Below are 23,886 nucleotides of genomic sequence, written 5' to 3' on the forward strand. Positions count from 1 at the left end.
AAAGTGAGTCTCACATAACTGTCTGCCCACCCACAGAGCTCACCCACACACACACACACACACACACACACACACACACACACACACAGAGAGACATATATGATGGTTCTTACCTCTAGTATCACTGCCAGATGTACCACAGCATAATTTGAGTCTGGTAAGTCTTCTGCCTGAACAGTCAGAGTCAGAGTGATGGCTGTCCCTGCCTGGGCAGTATGAGGAGTTCTTAGTTCAACCTCCCTCTTCACAGAGCCCCTTGCACTGATAAACAGCCTAAAAATGGAATAATAACAGTGACATAGTATCCAATCCTTCTGGCTGAAATATAAAAGTGTATCAATCTTTAACTGATAAACGTTCAGTCGTTGGGCAGACCTGTTTTATATACAATTAGTAGGACTAAATGCTGGTGTATTTGTGTCATTTAGCTTTCCTTCTACCGTTCTCACCTTTGTTGGTCTGGGTGGGAGAGATACCCATGGTCATCTTTTGCTGAAAGTCTGAAGTGACGGCTGGGGCCATGATTAAAAATCTCAAAAAGCACAGTCGAGCTGTGACCTGGGAGAAGCTGTGGAGCTGAATGCACCTAGAGATGAAGGGCACTTTCATTTAGCTGTTTTTCAATTTGCCAGCACATTATTTTTGAATTTATTCCATTTATACCTGTATTTGTACATGTGTCGGTTGAATCATCTCAGTGGAAACTCTTTCGAGCAAGTTTCCCCTTCTATCCTTTCCAGAGAGACGCATGCTGAATGGCATCCTGGGAACTGAGTCCATGTACCCCACTAGCTCCTCTTCAGACCAATGAGAAGACGTGGAGTTTAGTAATACCTTCTGCAGGCTCTCCCCATTTGACCCCAACAGGGTGACGTGACTGAATGAGGCCTCCTCATTGGGTGACATGCCTGTTACTGCAACCACTAAAAACACTGGGACTCCTATGAAGAAATGTGATGGTAAGTACTCACATAATCCTTTGACGTGTATAGACAGTAAAAAATACAATATTAATTTAGCATTACACAAATGGCTCAGAGAACAATCAGAAAGACCTGCTATAGGGCTGCCCTCCATTTTCCTCAGTCCTGGATGTGTCTCATTGGCTTCTCTTGCAAAATAGTACAGGAAGTCCAAGCTGCTATCACCTAGAGGGTTAAACACATGACTGTAACAGTTTTATCACTAACGTAATCATATCAAGACTGGGTGCTTTTGCAAGCATCTTTACCTAGTACGTTGAATGTCACTGGCCCAATGGTTTTGACTGTAAGCTGCCATATACCTATCTCTAGTGGAGGCAGCAGGCTTATTCTATTTAGACCCTTAGACGAGTCTAGCACTGCCAGAGGACAGTCAGTACCAGGAAGTGATTGTTGAACACCTGAGAAATAAAGATAGATTCTTACAAAATTAGGAAATCTACAATGTACAGTAAGTGATTCACCATGGGGAGACTGTAACGTGAAGTGCCACAATTGCTCAAAATGGTATGAGACAGTACAGAGATATACAGTAGGTGATACAGTGAAAGCAGAGACAGAATAAAGTGTTTGTTAAATGCATTAACAGTTGTGAGTCAAGCAGTTAAGGGATGTTTCTGTCTTTTTTATGACGTTAGAGAAGGACTATGCTGTTTGGAGTTACAAAGATCATTCCACCACCAAAGTACATAAAGATTTGGATATTTTTGTATGGTTATTAAGGTTGTGACACACCAAGCGGACATCAAAGAACTAGTGGTGAGGAAAGCCGACTGTGTTGTGCTTAGGTACGTGGATGGACTGTATGCTTAAAAGTTATTTAAGTGTGAGTATGGGTACCTGAGGGACTGACAAGCTCACAAAGTGTAAGCTGACCAGTGATGTGCAGCATCACTTTTGTCACAGCTTTGTCCACTCTGAAGGAGTTTGATGAATCTGATTCACTCTCTGCATGAAGCAGAGTCACCTATTTAGAGAAAGAAACATGGTTATACAGAATCTTGCAGTCACAATCCTGACAATTGTATTTGTCTGTATTTAAATGATTAGGTCACTTCCAGAATAAAAAATTCCTGCCAATTTACTCATCCCAATGTCATCCAAGTTGTTCATGCCTTTCATTCTTAAGTCAAAAATAAATGAAAGTTTTTTAAGAAAACATTCCAGGATTTTTCTCCATATAGTGGACTTCAATGGGAGTCAACAGGCTGAAGGTTTCAATTCAGCTTCAAAGGTCTCTACATGATTCTAGCCGAGGCATAAAGGTCTTATCTAGCGAAATGATCAGTCATTTCTAGAAAAAAAAATTATATACTTTTTAACCACAAATGCTCATCTTGCACTAGGTTGATCTCACGCATTATGTAATCACATTGGAAAGGTCACGCGTGGCGTAGGTGGAAGTACCGAGTACCCAGTGTTGACAAATCGACCATGCAAAGAAAGTTGAACGCCCTTTACAAAAAAAGTTAAAACAATGATGTCGGACGATTTTGAAGTTGGAGGAGAAAATGAGATGGACTTTTTTTCACCTTACCCTACCTCTTTGAAGCAAAGTACACAGATGAAGAACTAACCACGCGTGACCTTTCCAACGTGAATACATAATGCGTGAAGCTGCGCATGCGCATCGCAGAGCTAGGGCAAGATGAGCATTTGTGGTTAAAAATTATAAACATTTTTATTTTTTTTAGAAAACGACCAATCGCTTCGCTAAATAAGAAAATTATTCTTCGGCTGGGATCGTGTAGAGCCCTTTGAAGCTGCATTGAAACTGCAGTTTGGACCTTCAACCCGTTGATCCCAATTGAAGTCCATTATAAGCAGAAAACTTCTGCAAGTTTTCCTTTTTTCATTTCTTTTTGACTGAAGAAAGAAAGACATGAACATCTTTGGTGAGTACATTATCAGTACATTTTTATTCTGGAAGTGAACTAATCCTTTAATTCTTAAAACAGGTCTTTTGGTCCTCTTGTATTTCCAGTTGACTCTACCTTGCTGGAGGTGGTGGTGTCTTCTACAATGGCTGACACATTACGGATGTCTGTTTTTGTAGTGAAAATAGTCATTCCTCCAGACAAAGAAGAAAGAGAGGAATACAGAGAGAATCTACCAGGAGGTAAAGATTCTCTTCTTTTCCTTGTTCTCATACCTTTTCCTCTTCTCGTGTGGCTTAGATCTTCAGTGAGCAAAAAGTTGACCTAGCACGTACCAAGATTAGATGCATGAAAACAATGCCTCTGTTCCAAAACCTTAAGTTGCCTTGCCTATATACTGTAGGCAACAGCTTTCTGAAGTAGTATCATAGCTGAAATGGAACATCATAAGTGACTGATCTGGAATATGCATCACATTTATAGCTCTCTGCCCAGGAGAGTCAATAGAGTTTGATGTTAGTATGCTGCTAAGCTACCAACACAACACCCTAATTATTTAATTGTTAAACTGTGTGTATTTGTGGTTTACCTTTGTTTGCTTCTCCAGTATGAGAGCCTGGACTGCACTCTGCAGATGATGGTCTTTAGGAGAAGCGTCTGTGAATACAAATATTTCTGACAGCGGAGGGCTATGGGTCAGAGCCAACTGCCCCACAGACACATTCACACACATAAGACACACAGATAGAGACACACTTAGAATGTACATCACTGTAATTTGTAGAATTTATTTATCTCAACCATATGTGTTCCATGCCATTTAAACCCATGACAGTGATATTGCTAGCACTATGGTCTACCACTTGAGCTAAAGCATATTAAAAATGTGTTATCTGTAGTAGCACCATTGGACCATACAATTCAGGGCAAATTACTTAATTTGAAAAGGTTAGTGCTGTGTAGTGTTCATTATATTTTCCCAGGCCCAGTTTACTAGACATAAGCTGTGTCTCAATTAGGGGCTGCATCCTTTGAAGGCTGCATTTAAAGTCTCTTTCAAATGTGGCCTTAAAATGTGTCCTTTTTTTCTTGGGTCATGAAAGATACAACAAATGGATCATTCACTGCTGTGGAGGAAATTGTAAATGTAATCATTTTAAATTATTCATAAATGTAGTTGATGGCTAACACGTTCTTTCCTTGTGACAGGCCTAACCTTTAAGTACACTTTAGCGAACAGAAATGTCCTAACCTTGAGCAGTATTAAACATGAACAAAACATCTTTCTGGAAATACTAATAATAATGCGTGATTTGAGGAAACCAGCTGAAGTAATCAGTAACCAAGTGATAGTGTTCAAATGAGGCGAGACGTCGTCCAACTCAGTGTGAGACTTGATTAGGCGTCGGGTAGCTGTAATTCTTTACTGAATTAAAATAGAAATTTTGATTTGAACAGAAATAGAACAGACATTTCACTATTATTTTCTAGTAAAACAGGAAAGACAAATAATTTGTTGCTATTATATTATACACCATATTCTATATTAGAGGAACTGTTTTCTGCATTTTGCATTGAAGAAACTGCTTGCTCTTTCTCTGTGAAGAAGAGCTTAAAATAGAATGAGGAACTGCTTTTGTCAACCAGATGAGATTTATGAAATCTAGGGACATTGAAAGAGATAGTTTAAAAAGTGGAATCAGACAAAGAGCTGATTGCTCAAAGACAATTGTGCTTGGGGTTTACCAAGATTCATTTGAATTTATGTGGTTCTCTGAGTTTTCAAATTTTATATGTGACCAGACAGCTTCTGGAACTGCCGCCTTGACAAATGGGAGCAAATAGACTGGAGTCTGCTCAAGTGGAAGAGAAGCAGAGACACAGCTGCAAAGAGAAGAGGAAGTGGCTTTGTGGGCACATGTGCTGCATTTCCAATGATCACTACACTTCAGCTCCCCTCATGAAAGAGGAAGTTGACACTCCTGAGGAGTCAACATGGACAGTGTTGCTTGCAGTGGGGAAAATTATTTATTTGATCCCCTGCTGATTTTTTAAGTTTGCCCACTTACAAAGAAATGAAGGGTGTGTAATTTTTATGGTAGGTTTATTTTAACGTATAGAGACAGAATACCAACCAAAAAATCCAGAAAAAACACATTATATAAAGGTTAGAAATTGATTTGCATTTCAGTGAGTGAAATAAGTATTTGATCCCCAAGCAAAACATAACTCAGTACCTGGTGCAGAAACCCTTGTTGGCAAGCACAGAGTTTAAGACGTGTAGTTGATCACCAGGTTTGCACACATCTCAGGAAGGATTTTGGTCCACTCCTTTTTACAGATCCTCTCTAAATCCTTAAGGTTTCTTGGCTGTCGTTTGGCAACTCAAAGTTTCAGCTCCCTCCACAGATTTTCTATAGCATTGAGGTCTGGAGACTGGCCAGGCCACTCCATGACCTTAATGTGCTTCTTCTTGAGCCACTCCTTTGTTGCCTTGGCGGTATGTTTTGGGTCATTGTAATCCTTGAAGACTTATCCATGACCCATCTTCAGTGTTCTGGCTGAGGGAAGGAGGTTCTCGTCCAAGATTTTACAGTACATGACCCCATCCATTTACAGTCGTCCTGTACCCTTAGCAGAAAAACAGCCCCAAATCATAATGTTTCCACCTCTGTGCTTGACTGTATGGATGGTGTTTTTGGGGTCATAGTCAGCATTTCTCTCCCTCCAAACACAGCGAGTCGAGTTAATGCCAAAGAGCTTAATTTTGGTCTCATCTGACCATAGCACTTTCTCCCAAGCCTTCTTTGAATCATTTAGATGTTCTTTGGCAAATTTTAAACAGGCCCGTACATGTGCCTTTTTGAGCAGGGGGACCTTGCGGGCGCTGCAGGATTTCAGTCCATTGCGGCGTAGTGGGTTACCAATGTTTTGCTTGGTGACTGTGGTCTCAACTGCATTAAGATCATTAAAAAGCTCCTTCTGTGTAGTTCGGGCTGATCCCTCACCTTTCTCATGATCATCCTTATCCCATGAGGTGAGATCTTGCACGGAGCTCCAGACTGAGGCCGATTGATGGTTGTTTTGTATTTCTTCCATTTCTGAATAATCACACCAACAGTTGTCTCCTTCTCACCAAACTTCTTGCTGATGGTCTTGTAGCCCATTCAAACCTTGTGCAGATCTACAATCTTGTCACTGACATCCTTTGACAGTTCTTTGGTCTTGCCCATGGTGGGAGAGGTTGGAATGGACGATACAGATTGTGTGGACAGGTGTCTTATACACCTAACGAGCTGACATTAGGAGTAACTTCTTAAAGTGGCAGGACTAATCTGTGTTCCACATGGGCACATAACCAATCTGTGGGAGCCAATATTCTTGCTGGTTGGTAGGGGATCAAATACTTATTTCACTCACTGAAATGGAAATCAATTTCTAACCTTTATATAATTTTTTCTTTCTTTCTGGATTTGGTTGATATTCTGTCTCTATCCGTTAAAATAAACCTACCATAAAAACAAAAGACCCTTAATTTCTTTGTAAGCGGGCAAACTTACAAAATCAGCAGGGGATCAAATAAATATTTTCCCCACTGTATTCAATGCAATGTGAAACTTTCACTTGAGAGAACATCCTGCCATGTAAAATTGTGGTAGATCAATCAAAAGTCATATCGAAGAGGGACAGAGACAACAGAGCCCATACATCACAACACCAGAACTTTGAATGCCACTTCATGTTGATGATCTAATGCACAGAAGAGCTTCCATCCCTTTGTGGGCACGTGCTGCATTTCCAATGATCACTACAGAGACCGCTTCAAATTTTGTGAGTTATAATATTAACTTGATTGATTTTAATTATTTACTGGTCTAAGCAGTTCTTTGTATTCTCTGTTAAACTAACATTCTGAATCTGCTTTCAATAGGTACCAGTCCAGCCCTACTGTATATCTCAATGAAGGGAAAGAAAGTTCATTGACAAAAGTGAGAGCTTGATTCACCAGTCAGTTTAAATCTGAGCTGGATTTGGTATAGTGAGATCTATTATATTAACCAACTAGGGGTAACGACATAAATATATTACTGACTATGTAGAGTTCTCTGGCAAAGAAATGGGAAGTAGGGCACAAGGTGTCTAAGGAAATTTTGATCAGTAAAGCAACAAGATCAATAATGGTCAATAATAATTCCAAATTTTACCAGGGGTATGAGATGGAAATGTTTTGGACGTGGATCCAAGATTGTGAGGAGGTCTCCAATCTTCTTTTGAGTAGCTCATGAGCAACAACAAAAAGTTTGAAAATTTTAATTGCACAGTGAATGACAAATTGCATTTGAGAAAATGAAATTGGCTCTCTCAACTGTAGACCAAAAAGTTAGATATGTCGGAGGTGTTAAACCCGTGGTGACTGACATCAGACGACTGCAATTAATAACCTAATGTCTAAAACACTTTAAAGCAGTTTGAATGTTGATCTCTTATCAGGTTTTTATAGATAGTTTAAGGGCTTTCTGTACATAAATGGACCAAGGTAAAGATATTTAGACAGGTTTGAGCCCTGTTTTGTTTTCAGACAGTTGAATATCACTTTCAAAAATGTCCAATACAAACTCTGCTCATCAACTGCAGCTATCACAGCTGCTAGGCTACAAGAACAATCCGCCATAGTCTAGCTAGACCATCCCATTTAACAATGCTCAATTCAAGGCAAAGCCTATGATGTCTGCATCATTCAGAGGATGCAGCACCTGAATTGGAACACAGTTATAGACATGGGGGGACCAAAAAGGTTGCTCACCCCCAAGAATTGTATTAGTGGTCCACAAATATGGGGGTTTCCCTGTTGATTTTGTCAATAGTAAGTCTGCTATAATTTTGTTTAACTGTGTTCAATGTTTATTGAGAATGTAAAATGTCTGTTATGGTTACCTGAAGGGCAGAGAGACACATCTCTGGTTCATCCCCACCTCCAAGAGCGGTCAGATCCTCCATGTATTGCATGAACTGATACGGGTCGTCTGTCTCCATCACTGGCCCAAAACCTGAGATATCGTCAGTGTACTCAATGTAGAACTAATTAAACATCTAAATACAACTAATTTTGCTTAAAAGAAAATCTTAAAGATGAAAGCGGGAAGTGTTATTTCAGTGTAATAGGCATAAGATGTCATTCTAACCAGGGTCATGAAAAGGCACTAGAATGAAGGTGCCAGGCAGACTAGTGTGTTGGCTCTTTTCACGGGCCTGTATGATGGAGAGGGCTCTGAGTCGGGCAGCTGTGATTTCCTCAAACATGCTGCCAGTTGTGTCCATGACGAAGACCAATGCTGGGGGCTGCTGGACACTGAAGAGCCTACAGGTTTCCACAGACTGTACATCACTTGTGCGTTTTTTCATCATTGGATAATTCTGTTTCAATTACTGAATTAAAAATAATGAAAAAGCCCGTCCGAACTATGTAAATAAAACTGTAAACAAGAAGGTAAAAAACGCTCTCAAATGCACTCAATATTAACAAAAGGTGTCACACATGGTGTCTAAGTAAAACAGGAATTCCACTCTTTCCTTGTAGATCACTGTAAGCAGTATTGATGTTAAATTAAATTGACCTCTGACCTGAAGAAGCTTTTGGGCCCCACCTCATTGCGGAGGTCTTGGAGCACTCTGAGGGTTGCTGTGGTAGCCAGATGGGCAGCTTCTTTATGGAGGTAGTGATGAGGGGAGAACAGCGGAGATGTGCTGTCCTTGTTGATTCCTCCCTCAGCTCCCTGGTGACGACTACTGTCCAGAATCCCACCGTGACTGCACTTTCCTTTAAATAACAAGTCAATACATGTTGCTTTTCTTATAAGTAGCTTACTAAATCATCAGAATGAATCATAACTCAGATTATCTTTATTAGTTTAACAGATATGATTCTTCAGAATGACTTACAAATAAAGAGGTGAATCTCATGAAATCTGTAAAGAACGTTTCCAGGCTATATTTTACCACAAACTTATGTTTCACCCCAAACTGTAATTACCAAAGGTAATACGAAATTATATTTTTTTAAATAGTAAAAGTAAATTAAGATTATTTGTAGGATATTTTGCAAAGTGGCACTATTTTAATGACAATTCAGCACCAATTACCATGATGAAAATTGTAAAGTATTTTTACATCTTTGTAGTATTTTTTATATTGTAATAAAGTAAAAAGTCCCATATAGTGAAAAATAAATATACTAAAATGTATTTGAAATACATTTATTTCATGCTAAGTATACTATAAATACATTTATATATTTATGTACTTAATAAAAACACCAGGCAATTATACTTTTAGTACAATAAACTGCTAGTATACTAAACTGCTTTAGTAGTCTGCTAAATTGGAACAACTATTTTTGTGCTTAATGCTCTAAAGATATACTTAAGTATATTTGATTGTGCTAAAGTGGAACTATTGCAAGTTTACTTTAGGTACACTTTACAGAAAATTTGCATTTAAAGACCGATATTATTAAAACATTACCATACAATCCTCATCAATAGTAACATTAAAACACATTGTAGCGTCTGGACCAATCACACATTTTAGGCTTAATATTAAGAAATGTGCATTGTGCACAAGTAGTACTCCACGTAAAGTTTCATTATACTTTTTTATATCATTAAGTCTTCTGCGATATGTCAGAAAATATGTTAATAGATTTGAACTATTCTTAGTATGAAATAAATGTATTTTAAATATATTACCTTTTTTACTAGAGTACTACAGTAATGGGAATCCAAGTACAAACAAATAAACAAATGAACAAATTAATACAATCTCAAAACATTACAGTAAATTAAGAGGGAAATGTTCTTAATTGTCACAAAATAATTTCACAAAGAAAAATTGTCTTACACATAGGCTTCATTTTCATTATGCAAGATATAATTACTTTTTACAGGACACTTTTTTTCACTTAAGTTGCATGATGACACCTATACCTGGTGGTTTGACAGGGTAAGCGCTGAAATAGCCAGTAGTCAGTAGCGGTTCTGTCTGATGAATCATTTCCTCTAGCAGATTATTATAACAGCTAAATCTGTAGCACTCTGCACAGGTTGGGGTTTCCTCTGAAAATAACAAAAACATTTATGGTGAACATTGAGTGGTTAATGATTTATTGCAAAATGCTTTGTGAGGGACTCACCTGAAGCTACAGGAACTGATGGCTCTTCTGGGTGCAGAAGGTGGAGGTACACTGCTTGCTGACCCATCTCCACCCAGTTACTGTGACTGTAAAAGTCCTACAAACATATGCATTCAACAGTCATCTTATTTTGTATTGCTAACAATATTCTGTTTTATAAACATTAAAACTACAATGCTACAAATGTCTAATGGCCAATACAACATGTGACCGTAACATCATAATATTACAAATCGAGTAATATTGGCAGACAACCCTGTTGCAAAAAGACAGCATATGCTGGTTAGGTATGGTTTGAGCTGGTCCTTAGTTGGTTATAAGCTGGTCCTGAGCTGGTCATGTGCTGATCATAAGAAACTAGCTCCTACTCAGACCAGCTCACAACCAGCTTAGGACCAGCTTAAACCAGGTCAAACCAGGTGCCATGCTTCAAAACATACCTAACCAGCATATGCTGGTTTTTTCAACAGGGTAATAAATATGATGTTGTCAGAATAATAAATATAATGTGTTAGCCAACCTGTAATGAGTGGAAAAGCTGACCCAAGCTACGTCTGGCCCCCTGGTACTCTTTAGCCTGGGTCAGCAGTACCGTCCGGCCCCAGAACTCTCGTAGCATCTGGGTGGCTCCTTCCACTCTCTCAGAGTCAAAGTGGTAGACTGGATCAGAGCATGTGGAGCTCAAGAAATCCATTTCAGCATTAGCACTTGCTACCTCACCCACAGCATGCCAAAACCCTCGACCAAGCCCAGTATACTGGAACAAACAAATCAGTGAGACTAAATCTTCAAGTCATCACTGTGTATCTAAAACATTTCTAAAACATTTTTAGAGATGAAAACATTCAGCAGTAAAAAGCAGCAACTGGAAATATTCACTTGCATGATACCTACCAGATCCTCATGATTTATATCATGTTGACGTTCCATCATTTTGCTCAGAGTTTCCATTGTGATGTTCAGTATAGCTTGTTCTGTCATGTACTGGTGTGTGTTTGAATCCCAGGACAATGTTAGTACACGTGACCAGAAGTTGGGAAGAAATGCTTGGCATATTGGCATACAGTAGATGAACAGCACCACGACACACTGGTGGGTCAAAATCCAGGAGCTCATCCCTTCACACATCATTCCACACTGGTTAAAACACCTGAACTTTTATAGAAAGATGCATCACACCTGCAAAGCGTTACACGTGAGACGGATGTTGTGAGCTGTTTTATTATACACACATCACTCTGTTTGCCTATTCAGAGCGGCACACGTAAATATACATAAACGTTGATTTTTACCTATTTAAATAAATAAAGTAAATTTTTAATAAAGGATTTAAAAGGCAGGCCTGTATATTTTCAGAATGATTGACATATAGATATATCACATATTGAAACCAAGATTTTGTGGCAGGTATTGTTTTATGAAAGCGATTGTTTTTTATTTAAGAACATTTATCTTTCAGTTCCAACTACAGTATTAATATTATTAATTATAAAACTATACAATTAAGTTATATTTGATTGTGTTTTTTTAATGACAGATTTGGGTGTGGCTTTGATCCACTTGCTCAGTGTTTTCAACTGCAGATTAAGTAATTTTTTTTGTTATAATGCATTTATGAATTTCTAATTTTTTTTTACAGAGCACTTAAACCAATACACATTATATTTGAGCACAATAGAGGTATAAAAAACAGGTATTTATCTTACCTCTACTGGCTTCTTTCCTTTTGTGGTCTCAGTCTAGCTTTTTTCAGCTTGTATTTTCATGCGTTTTATCATTTGACAAATCCAAACTCCAATCAGCAATCAGAAATGCACATGGTGTGGTTTTCACCCTCAGACAAAGATGCTGTCAGCAATTTGTCTCCTTACCACATTAAGTGCAGTCTTTTGAATAACAGTAGCTGAATAGCAAGTTTTAAAACTCTTGTTTTTGTGAATATTCCTGGAGGTGCATCTAAGCTAAGTAAGAGACAGAAACTTGCCTGCAACCTGCTCAGATGGATGTCCACGAGACACATATCCTCAAATCCTCATGACCCCACTATTGCATGTGCTTCCCTCCTTGTCTTCATTCTCCTGTCTCCCCACTGTTTTTCTCCCTCACTTGCCCCATTTTATCATGCTGCACTGACTCCACACAATAGTGCTGCATATATTAAGGGCCAGTGTGTCCCCCTTCCCTGCTCTTCAGTTCTGTCTTTTGCCTGACATGAAAACACACACCATGCTCACTTCCCCCAGTGCTTCTATTGTGACTTCATGGTGAAATACTCCAGACATGTTGCTAACCAACCCCTCTCCTGACATTAGACTTTAGACCTAAGCTTTAGAAAGGCTTGGAGGATAAAACTGCATTGTAGTGTGGATCTTTTGTAGTTTGTGAACTCAGCCTATGACTGAATGTTTACTTATAGCCTGCTGCTTGTATTCAGTATATAGAAAATAGTGCCTACTACTTAAAAAAATGTATGCATAAATGGAACATGTGCCAAAAAAAAATGAAATAAAATAAAATACAAAAATAATAAAAATGTATTTGAATCATTAATACATAATCTCATAATCACATTGCACATCCAGTTGTTCAGCTTGGAAATAAAATGTTATTTTGTGTTCCATGCTTCCTTTCAAATGTCAGTAATGAGTGAAACAGAGTGAAATTTGAATATGTGTAATCTTGCTTTAGGCTTTATGAAACAATATTTGTGGTATGGGCCTACACTAGTGCTGTTTGCATTGAAGCACTGCAGTTCCCAGCATGCACTGCAGGAGCACTAGTGAAGCTACCATAGCATCCAAAGATTAAAAGTAGGACTAGCAAAAAAATAAACATTTAAATGGAGTGTTTAGAATGTGTGAGGAACTTGCATATCCAGGCAAATAATCCTTCACAGCACCACCAATGGCTCACAGGCATCATTAGTAAATCTTCAATGTTACACTACTTTGAAATAATTTGTCAAGCTACTGAAATACTATAAATACTAAAAAAAAAACTATAAATGAACATCCACATTTGGGTGGCAACCTCAAATAACACTTGCACTAAATACTGTGTAAATCTAGATTTAGTGTACATTTTTAACTCTTTAGATTAGAGAACACTATTCAATATTGCTTATTAACATGCATTATACTAGCATATTGGCTGTTTATATAATGCACATATTAATTTCTTATTATGCACGACTATATTCTAGATCCCTTAACCCTACTCCATACCTAAACATAACTACTACAACAACTACACTTGTAGTTGTAACATATAGGGAATATGTGTTCCCTAATCTGAAGTGTTACCATTTACATTAAACTTGAGAGTCAACTGGTACAATAAATAAACTGGAATCAGTGAATCTTTTGGAATCTTTTACAATAACCAATTCAATTGGAATTCCCAAAGTTACATACAGAGGGTACTCATGCTGAATCAGTTTTATTCATTTATTTTTATTTTGCTGTTGCTGCTGTTTCTGCAGCAACATGCATTTGTTGCTTTTGTCCTTTCAGTGGCGCTATTACCGTGTTAGTTTGGATCAAAGCACATTTTCATGAGTAGCAGAGAGAGAGCAAGAGAGACTGTTCAGCATGACTAAAAAAATAAATAGACTAGATTTTTTTCCCCCTCAGCTCACTCGGCAGTGAAGTTGCATTCACAATACAAATGTGACATGAAAACAACAAAGTATCGCACGTTACTGGAAAACTACATTGTTTTGAAAGCAGCTGAACTACTATCACACTATTAATATATGTGGTTGGAGTGTATGTGTTGGATGCTAAAAATACCAGTCAAACTACATACCTTGGTTGAATTTCCTTGTCATTGTTTCACTAACTCTTTATCCACAGATCACACAACTGTTATTGTTACTGTGTAAGAAATAATCACTTTCTAGAAATTAGAAAACAAACATAGAATGTGAATAGTTATCTGTGTGAATTAGTGGTACAACATTTATAGAAATAGCAGTCGAAAGGGTATGGAATCTTAGCTATGGAAAGTATTTTTGAAATGTATGATGAGGAATAATGAATATCCATCAGAAAAATCAAATGTGAGGGGTGAATAGTTATTGTGCAAATGTACTGTAGTTATACATGATTAATGTAATGTAAAATACAGCTTTCAGCACTATTTGACAGTGTTTCCGCCTTCAGAACGCTTTCACAGCATGACTATTATAGACACTGCCACTGCCTGTTTAAACTAATGCAGTGACCCTGTAACAACATATTGGTTGCATGCTACGAGAAACTCAATTATCTTGTGGAGTGCAGGAAAAGTCAATGAAATCTTGCTCAGCAGCCATGGTTGGTGTGTTTCTCCTTGCGTGTAAGTACTGAAACTATAAAATCTATCATTAAGGATCAATAGATTAAATAAACATAAATGCTGGTGGTGTTTGTTTAATACATGTTGATTATTATTTTCAGATATCTCCGTGAATTTATTCCTTAAATGTCAAGGTATGTTCCAGTAATGCACTGAATAAACAACTTGTAAATGTAATATTGTACTTTTCAGGATTAAAATGTCTCTAACTTCTTTCCCTCGCAGGTCAAAAGATTAATCAAGCTAAGATTTTCAGTGAAAGTACAGAAGTACTAGAAGGTAGTAGACTGGAAGTTACTTGCAGCACATTTGGTTTTACAGTAAAGGCAGTTTATTTATATCTGTGTAAAAATGGTAAAGCTATTGATATGAAAAACGGACCCACTCGACAAGACACCACCTTTAAAATAGAGAGAATAGAAATGAACCATTCAGGCAACTACAGCTGTGTGTTTTCAGAAGAGCAGCTGCAAATAAACAAAGTGATGGGATATGGTCATAATTCCATCTTCATAAATGTGACTGGTAAGGTGTACCACACTTTTGTTTACATTTGTGAGTGTTTTTGATTCCTGAGCACAGATGAAATGTTAAATTACTCATGCAAATGAACCACAGTAGACTCAAAATGGCTTTTAATGAGAGAGAAATGTTTGATATCGTGTGTTTTTGTTTTGGACTGATTTGTCCTAGAATATATTAAAGGGCACGCTAGAACATTTACCCATTAGTGTTCTCTTTCTCGCCACAGAATCTTTTATTTATACACAGATACTTTTGAGTAAGTCTGAGGTGCCAGTGGGACGTAACGCTGAATTCAACTGCACAACATCCAATCCTTTACACAAAAAACAGTCCAGGAACATAATCTTGGTTTATCTAATAAAAAATGGAAAGCCTATTAAAGTTAATATTTGGGACACAGAGAAGATGATGACAACATTCACCCTCAGAGAGGTCCAGATGGAAGATGCTGGGATATACAGTTGTGTTATATTGTTAAACATATTCCCTTACCATGGAATGAGACTTCATCAAAATATTAAAGTTGATCTTCAGATAACTGGTAAGAATGGGCGGGGGTGGGGGTGCTGGTAAGAATGCTGATTAATTGCAATTACATGAAATTAGATGAAAATGTATTATAGTTTATTACATATATATAGTTTATATAGTGTATTAAAAGCAGCTATTCTATTAGCTGAACTTTTCAGTAGTTCCAACCCACATAAGACTTAAATGATGTGCAATTTCATAATTCTGTTTTCTGCAATATGGTTAAAGTGTGTACTGACGTGGATTTATGGCAAATTACAGTACACTTTATGTGATTTCTACTGAAACTTGCATGCCATTTATTTAAATATATTTACAATTACACATTCATAATTATGAATTTGCAATTTAGTATAGTGGTGGGCAAAATGATTAGAACACTTGTATTTTCACAAGCTAAAAATGGTTTTAAGTCAGTTATCTCTATTTCTATTTTTTGCTGTAGAGTGTCAGTTGGAAATATCAGTTTACATTTCCAAACATTCATTTTGCCATTAATTGTAATAATCCAGTGAAATTTTTGTCTGACAACAGCCAGTGCTCCACACAGAGATCTGATCTCATAATCATCTAGTCTGTCTGAGATTACATGAAGAAACAGAACAAACTGAGACAGACTAAATCCAGAAGAACTGTGGCAACGTCTCCAAGATGCTTCAAGAAACTTACCTGCAAAGCTACAGTACTGTTAAAAGTTTTCACAGTGCATAGTTTTTTTTGTGCATAGTTTTTCAGGTAGCTTTGCAAGTAGGTTTCTTGAAGCATCTTGGAGACGTGGCCACAGTTCTTATAGATCACTAAAATATGAGAATTAAGTAAACTGTCAAAATAAGACCCTTTTTGTGTTTCTGGGTTTTCTTTGACAGCAACATCTAACAGCGGCATTGACAAAGTCATAATTGTCATAATGTGCTCTACCATAGTGTTACTTCTCAGTCTGTTTCTGGGAATCTGGGCACTGATCCGAAAACGAGGTAGTATTTTCTCTAGATCTAAAAACACTGACAGATTTCACTTTCTTGAATTGTTCTGTTTAAATCCTAATACTCTTATTTCTTTCTAATAGGATGCCTTGGAATCCAAAATGAAAGGTTGGTTTAAGAAGTTATGAGAAACTACAGTAAATAAGAAATTAAAATATACCAGATATTAGATTTAGGACGATTCTGATGCATTCTTAATCAACAGATCCTCGAAAAATGAGACAGAGCTCAGAGGAACAGAAACGTTATATGAAGGTATCCATTGTATAGTTCTTGTTTCTTGTTGGATTATTTCCTATGAAAAACAGGAAGCTGGGGTAGGCTGTTGCTAAACATAACAACTGAACTCATGGACATTAATTAACCGTTGTGTTAATTAACTGTTATGTTGTTTAATAACTTTCATACATTGCCGAGTCAACCTGATCTCATGAGAAAATCAAACTACTTTACAAAGTGGAAGTATCATATGAATTCATACAGTTTTTAGGAAAAACAAGTAAGCATGAAGCTTCATTATAGGCCATATAGGCAGATTGTATGAATTCATAAAAATTAGCTATCAATTTGCCAAAAAGTAAAATAATTGCCGCAATATTGTGTTGGTTCAATCATTCTTAAAAGTTTGAGATATTTCTGTACATAAATTTAAGTAGCAGTGGTACACATAATAAAGGGATAGTTTACCCCAAAAATGGCAATTCTTTCGTCGTTGACTCATCCTTATGTCTGAATGACTTACTTCTGTGGAGCACAAAAGTATGTATATTTAAAATGTCCATATTTGTAGCAGCAACACACACACACACACACACACACACACACACATACACACACACACACACACACATTTAAAGCTGCTACAAATATGGACGTTTTAAATATATTTGCTAAAATTTAATTTAGTCAGCATTTAAGAGTATACTACAATACAGATAACCTCAAAGCTAAAGAAATTGACTAAAAAGACCTAAAACTCTCTCCTCTACTCTCTCCTTCTGTAATTTTGTATCTTACATTAAGAAATCTATGTTATAGAAATTGACAAACCTGACTCATCTGGTACTGGCCACATACAACGTGCTGTCTGGTAAGCCAGTCATTTATGTTTGAATATGCTTTGTGCTGTTTTATCTTCGTACTGTTTATTGTGCTATTTTCATATTTTATTTTACATACTTCTGACTGATTTCACATGTCTTTTCTCTTGTCTGTTTCAATATCAGCTTTCACATGAATGATTGATTAGTTTTGTTTTTTCTTATTTATTTGACTGTTTCTACAAAAATGCTGTGGTTGTGTAAATCAATGTCCATGGCTCAGGGCTGCCTCAGAGTCGGAGAATTCCTCTTTTAATGGTAAGTCTGAATTGAATGAATGAATGAATGAATGAATGTTGTGTAGTTATCAAAACAATCTTACAGTATTGTAAAACTGAAATTTAGTCATTTTGTGCTGTGCAATTACAATGACTAGCTGCGTCTGCATTACACAAATGTATTGTATTTTTACAGATGAAGAGTATAATGAAGTGTAATGTGCAATACAACATCTGCATGGATTACGGCATGATTAAATGATGCTGTTGCAGCTCTGTGGTGTTATCGATGCTATTGCTGTTTTACAACTGTTGCTTTTTGTGGTTTATTTTAACTTGTTTTTTTAAGTTTCTGTTTTAATTGACTATTTGTTTACTGTCATTATTGTTGATTTTTTTATGACACTGACCAACTGAGTGTTGACCATGACTTTAGTCACTGTGCACATTTATGTAAACATTACTGTAAATGATCTTTCAAGACTGGAAATTAACTCTCAGAATTTATGATTAAAATACAATATACATATTGTTAATGTAACATGAAATTGTTGTAAAAACAAACTGTTGTTGGTTTTATTTGATTTTATTTTGTAATCTGCAGCGTGTTATTGTATTCACGTTCTGGAGAATATCTCATAATAAAACGCTTGGAATTTATTTCAGCAGTTACAGATCATATTTCCTAATTTTTCAGTTCCAAACTTTCATTTTGTCAGACAAACTATTTAAAGGTTGATTGAACTGTCAAATGTACAAAATGTTGACATTACATAAAGACTAAATTGAAGTGAATTTTAGGTAATTTAGTATGAACAAGTTATTATACCAAATACTAAAAAAAAAAACTAAAAAAAAACTGAGGATACACTTTTGTGTTTAATAATTGGGCCTTTTTAAAGCATGGGGACCTGCGATTGCAAATATTTGTTATTCAGAATTAGAATACATTTTTAATTCCATGTAGTGTTTTTGTTTAGATTTTGCTGTAAAAGTAGAGTAATTCATGTTTTCATTGGTGAAGTTTCTTCCATTGGAATGTGTATACAACTTGTTTTGGATGTAAATAAATAACTCTATATAAACTTTTTAGTGTGCTTAAATTGATTACACAAGTTATACTAAGAAAAGAACTAAGGATGTTCAATAACACAGTTATGTAATGTTTATGCTCAGCTTAACTTAAAGTGCAGGATTATTGAACTTGTATCCACAAGTAAAAATAAATTATATATATATATTTTTTCAAATTCTGATTTGTTACACCGTAAATGCTCTTTTACAAAAATATTCTCTTTACTATCTGGAAAATATCAACAAAAAAGTATAACGCACTGTGAAAGGATATCTGCTTCTACTGTACAAATATTCAGCTCATATGTGCAATTTAAATGACAATTATTTTTATCTTTTTATCATACTAACTAAAATTTCTGTACATATCTATTTTTACATAAAAGTACATAAAAGATACATTGATTCTACAGGAAACTACTTGTATGTTAGCAGTTTAGCATCCTAACCCTTTTTAGTTATGCAGAAATATGTACAACTCTGCGTTTTCTGTGTTTGAAGAGGCTAAGAGCAGTTATATTTCAGATTTTGGTTACACTTTATTTCGATAGTCCACTTTAGACATTCTACTAACTATAAGTAACTTTGTAACTACATGTCAACTACATGTCAACTAATTCTCATTAATTTGCAACTACATGTCTATTAACTCTCAGAGTAGACTGTTAGGGTAGGTTTAGGGTTAGTAGAATGTTGACAAAGAAAGTGTTAGAAGATATTAAGCAGACAGTCTACTGATACTGTACTAACTGCTAGTTGACATGTAGTTGCAAAGTTACTTACTGTTAATAGAATGTCTAAAGTGGACTATCGAAATAAAGTGTTACCCAGATTTTAAATTCTTTCACATAAAAATCACCTGAATTCTGATTTCATTACTGTAATGCAGATGTGCATTTGAGATACATTGGGTTTCTTTTTACATTAGTAGAATTTCAGTGCTAAAATAGATTAAACTGGTCAAAACACATTTACATAAACAGACCAAAACTAAAATTTAAATTAGAAATCAGAAAGAATGTTCACACATTATTTGTTTTTGTTTGTTTACTTGTCTATTGAGTACTTACATACATTATATATCACACAGAGATTACTTTAGCTGTCCGTTTTCTCACTCTGTATAAGTATAAAGAAGAACCAAAGAAATGTTATGTTGTGTTCTCTGCCACTTCAGCAGTGTGTTTAAAATTACACCTGATGGAAAATTTTCAAAACGTTTCAGTGCTAGTGGCTTAAGTGGGTATGACCGTTATGACACACAGTACACATTTCTAATAAGTATATTACAGGTTTCAAACTAATGGGCAAGTGCATATGTGCAACACATGTATAACCACCCACTCTCACTCTCACGCTCACACATACACACACACACACACACACACACACACACACATGCACCTCACATACTGTATTTAACCACTTTCCTATCATATGTCTCAGCAAATGCCGCCTCAATAGAAGCGAAACTAGAAATAGAGAAAAGTTCTGCATCACACGCCTAGTACCGTAAATAATAGCTTTAACCACACTCAGTTGCACTGCAGTGGAAATTTACACAACGACTTTCTGTAACTCCAATCCACTGAACTTCAAATGACATCAAACAAAATGCACATACGCCTGCCCAGTGAGAGCAGTTACTATCCATAAACTTTGTTCATCCTTTTAATTACTTAATATGAAACTTGATATTTTCATGCATTTTGTATATGCTTGGCTAAAAAGATGTGTTTAATCAAGATTTAAACTGAGAGTGTGGATCTGTGCACTAACAATTAACTCAGATAATTTAGAAACACAACCTGGTCTTGATGAAACACATTGCTGGGTATCATTGACATAACAATGGAAACTAATAATCAGTGTTGGGGGTAACGCATTACAAGTAACGCGAGTTACGTAATCAGATTACTTTTTTCAAGTAACTAGTAAAGTAACGCATTACTTTTAAATTTACAAGAGAATATCCGAGTTACTTTTTCAAATAAGTAACGCACTGCCTTCTAACAGTATTTCCCAGGGAAAATATGTGCGTATATTGAACATACAGTAGCAGAGGGACTAAAACAGAACCTTGCGGCACGCCATACTTTACAAGTATTAAACTAGATAGTTCTTCATTTAAATAAACAAAATTGTAACAATCAGACAGATAGGATCAGAGCCTGAATGCCTGTCCCGGAATACCAGTGTAGTTTAGTAGGTGCTCTAAGCAGTGGCGGCTAGTCGGGGGAGGCAGAGCCTTAATTTTAAGGTGAAAATGGGAGGAGGACGATTTAATGTTAATAAAATTCAATTTTCTATCGCAAATGTGCCGAATCTGCTTACAAACGCTAATGATAGAGAGGGGTAGGGGGAGGCCAGGGGAGCGCGGAGCTCTCGTGCCTCCGTTGGTAAAAAAATTAGCCAATCACCATCGAGTGTTCACTTTCAGCACTGAGGAGTGTTGAGAAAAGAAACCTCGCAAGGGAGGCTAGCCTCCCTTCTGATATCAACCAAGCATCATAGAGATGTAAATTACGTGATATTAGTTTGAACGTCTGCCGCTGCACTGATAATGTACCAAGTAGCCTACTTATGATGAGTCGTGATATTGAATATTTGATCGCCAACAGATTTACCAAGCTTTCATTCAAACAGTATATATACAAATTTAGGGAAAACAGCCTAAGCTGGATATAGGCTAACGTTACAGCAGTCGGCTTAATTAAATGGAACAACAGGCAGCTCTCTTTTAACACAGACTTTTAAGAAGGGATGGATGTTTGCTTCAGCTAGTGCAGTTCCTGTGCTATGACTGGGCCTGAAACCTGACTGAAACTTTTCATAGATATCATTCATTAGAAGGAGCATAACTGAGCAGATACCCCCCCCCCCCCCCCCCCTTTGACAATTGGAAATTAGTGGAATTTGCTAATTCATTTGGATCCAGTTGTGGTTTCTTAAAAAGAGGCTTAATAATTCCCAACTTGAAGAATTTTGGTAGTTGACTGATAAAGAGGAGTTGATAATGTTGTGAGGAGGCTCTCTTGCTACAGGTAACACTTGCTACAGGTAACACTGTCGCCTCTGGCTTGCTTAGTTGGGGACACTTTTTTTTCATCGATATTGTTGACATGATTGCAAAGATACTATTTAAACTGAGCTGGATGTTGACATCACTGAATTCAATGATGAACTGTCTTAAACTGAAAAATTTGTGTTTACTATTGTCATTTTGCATTATTGACACTATTTTCCTAATTAATGCCGTTCAGTTGCTTTGACACAATCTGTATTGTTAAAAGCGCTATATAAATAAAGGACTTGACTTGACTTGACTTGACTTCTTACATTAATTTAGTTGGTATGAAATTACCATACCAAGCATGTTGTTGGTTTCATTTTATTTATTTATTAATTTTTTTAAAGCTTTTTCTGTCCTATATTTATAAAGCATTGTATTATTGTATTAGTGTCGCTAAATAAGATTGAATCATAAGACACTGCCAAAAGTTGTACACCTACTATTGTTTTTCTGATACTTTGATACTTTTTTAAGTCATTACTACTAAACAGTGACAAAATACTCTGTTTAGACAAAAAAATTAATTTTTTTGTTATTCTCGCCACTGTACTAAATAAATACCTGGGATTGTTTGATTATTAATGGAGACGCTCAGCCCTGGCAACTTTTAGAGCCTGTCTATAGCTGGACATACTGTTTTTTTGTATGCAATTCTAAAGACTTCTAAATAATTTTTTTTCTGTCCATTTTTAAAATGTATTTATATAATATAATTATATTTATAAATATATATATTTTATATAATTTATTTTATTTGATGGGGGCAGTAACATGCTAGTGAAGCTAGCATTTCATTTAATTTTACTTGATTACATATGAGCGATCTTCCCGACCAACACTGGGAATGTTACTTGGCAAAACTTTATTTTATAGTGTTGTAACAAATACATTGCTAAGTAATATAGAAATATTCAACAACAATACAATGTATAAGTACAAGCAGGTTTTTTCAGGTTTTTAATGTAAGAGGAGATTAAATAGAAGAATAGAAATAGAAGATTGTAAATAGGTCCAGTTTTCATGTTGACTTTAATTATAAATATTTCATTTATAGTCCAAGCAATAACTCTGTCGATTTTTCTTTACACATTATGTAATAAAGAGTCTCTACTCAGTCTCTCTATCCACCAAAGGGTTATTAGCCTAAAACGGCTGAAGACCTCTGGTGTGCTCTCATTAACATGTGTGCATGTTTTGAGCAGAAGGGGGCAGACCTTACAAGATAATGGAGGATCCCAGGCTGTGATTGGCTGTTTTTTTCTGTGCGGGAAAATGTGAGGGGGTGGGCTTGCCTTTCTGGAGGAGGAGGAGGAGGAGGAACAGGAGAGCTGATGGAGTGTGTGTGTGTGTGTGAGAGAGAGTAAGCAGCCACACACATGCTGGTTGGTATGGACACACGACAGGCAAATGGGAAAAAAAATTCTAAAGATTGTGCTTCCTTCCAGTCCATAATCAGGTAAGGAAAAGAAAAGGACAAATAAAGAAAAATGGAGACAGATAGAGGGACACTGGTTGTTTGCAGACTGAAGAATGTGTGTAATCTCAACAGACAGGTGGATAGATGTATGCTTTGTGTTCTTGTGTGAAGGTCTGCTCACATGTGCATGATGAAGAACATGGTGATATTCCTATAGACTGTCACATAACATGGCTTGTTTGTGAATAGATATATTTGTGGTCATTTGCACAAACATGAAAGATGCAGCATGCAGGTCTTCACTGCATATCACATATATGTTTAATGGCTAACAAGCTTGTGAGTCTTCAATAACAGCTGGGACTGTATTTGTGCGTATAAAGTGCATGCACGTTTATGGATGCTTGCAGGTCTTCTCAGTGGCTTTGCTGAATCTGATGGTATCATGGTAACAGCTCAAAACGCTGTCAGATCTGTCCTCCTGCTAGTTTGCTGTGCTGTCCTCTGCTCCTGTATAGGTGAGTGTCTCTGATCTTGGCTCAATGCCCCATTTGTGCCTGAGTGAAATCTCATGAAAC

At 36.5% G+C, this 23,886-nt stretch overlaps 1 protein-coding gene across 1 annotated transcript in view; it reads right to left on the bottom strand.

The window, feature by feature from the left end:
* The window catches only part of vwa7 (von Willebrand factor A domain containing 7), a 12,819-nt gene extending 896 nt beyond the window's left edge, over positions 1–11,923 (bottom strand). The window contains exons 1-16 of the mRNA XM_016276688.1: positions 11,756–11,923; positions 10,944–11,228; positions 10,570–10,806; positions 10,050–10,146; positions 9,844–9,972; positions 8,483–8,678; positions 8,044–8,219; positions 7,796–7,908; positions 3,450–3,566; positions 2,978–3,184; positions 1,824–1,950; positions 1,232–1,384; positions 1,056–1,148; positions 664–941; positions 450–586; positions 114–273 (exon numbers count right to left, since the gene is read on the bottom strand). Coding sequence (XP_016132174.1) covers positions 114–273; positions 450–586; positions 664–941; positions 1,056–1,148; positions 1,232–1,384; positions 1,824–1,950; positions 2,978–3,184; positions 3,450–3,566; positions 7,796–7,908; positions 8,044–8,219; positions 8,483–8,678; positions 9,844–9,972; positions 10,050–10,146; positions 10,570–10,806; positions 10,944–11,180 — 2,457 coding nt within the window. The 5' untranslated portion in view covers positions 11,181–11,228; positions 11,756–11,923. The remainder of the gene's footprint in view (positions 1–113; positions 274–449; positions 587–663; positions 942–1,055; positions 1,149–1,231; positions 1,385–1,823; positions 1,951–2,977; positions 3,185–3,449; positions 3,567–7,795; positions 7,909–8,043; positions 8,220–8,482; positions 8,679–9,843; positions 9,973–10,049; positions 10,147–10,569; positions 10,807–10,943; positions 11,229–11,755) is intronic.
* Between the last annotated feature and the right edge of the window lie 11,963 nt (positions 11,924–23,886).

Source organism: Sinocyclocheilus grahami, unplaced genomic scaffold (genome assembly GCF_001515645.1).
Source record: "Sinocyclocheilus grahami isolate Dianchi unplaced genomic scaffold, SAMN03320097.WGS_v1.1 scaffold105.1, whole genome shotgun sequence".
NCBI lineage: Eukaryota > Metazoa > Chordata > Actinopteri > Cypriniformes > Cyprinidae > Sinocyclocheilus > Sinocyclocheilus grahami.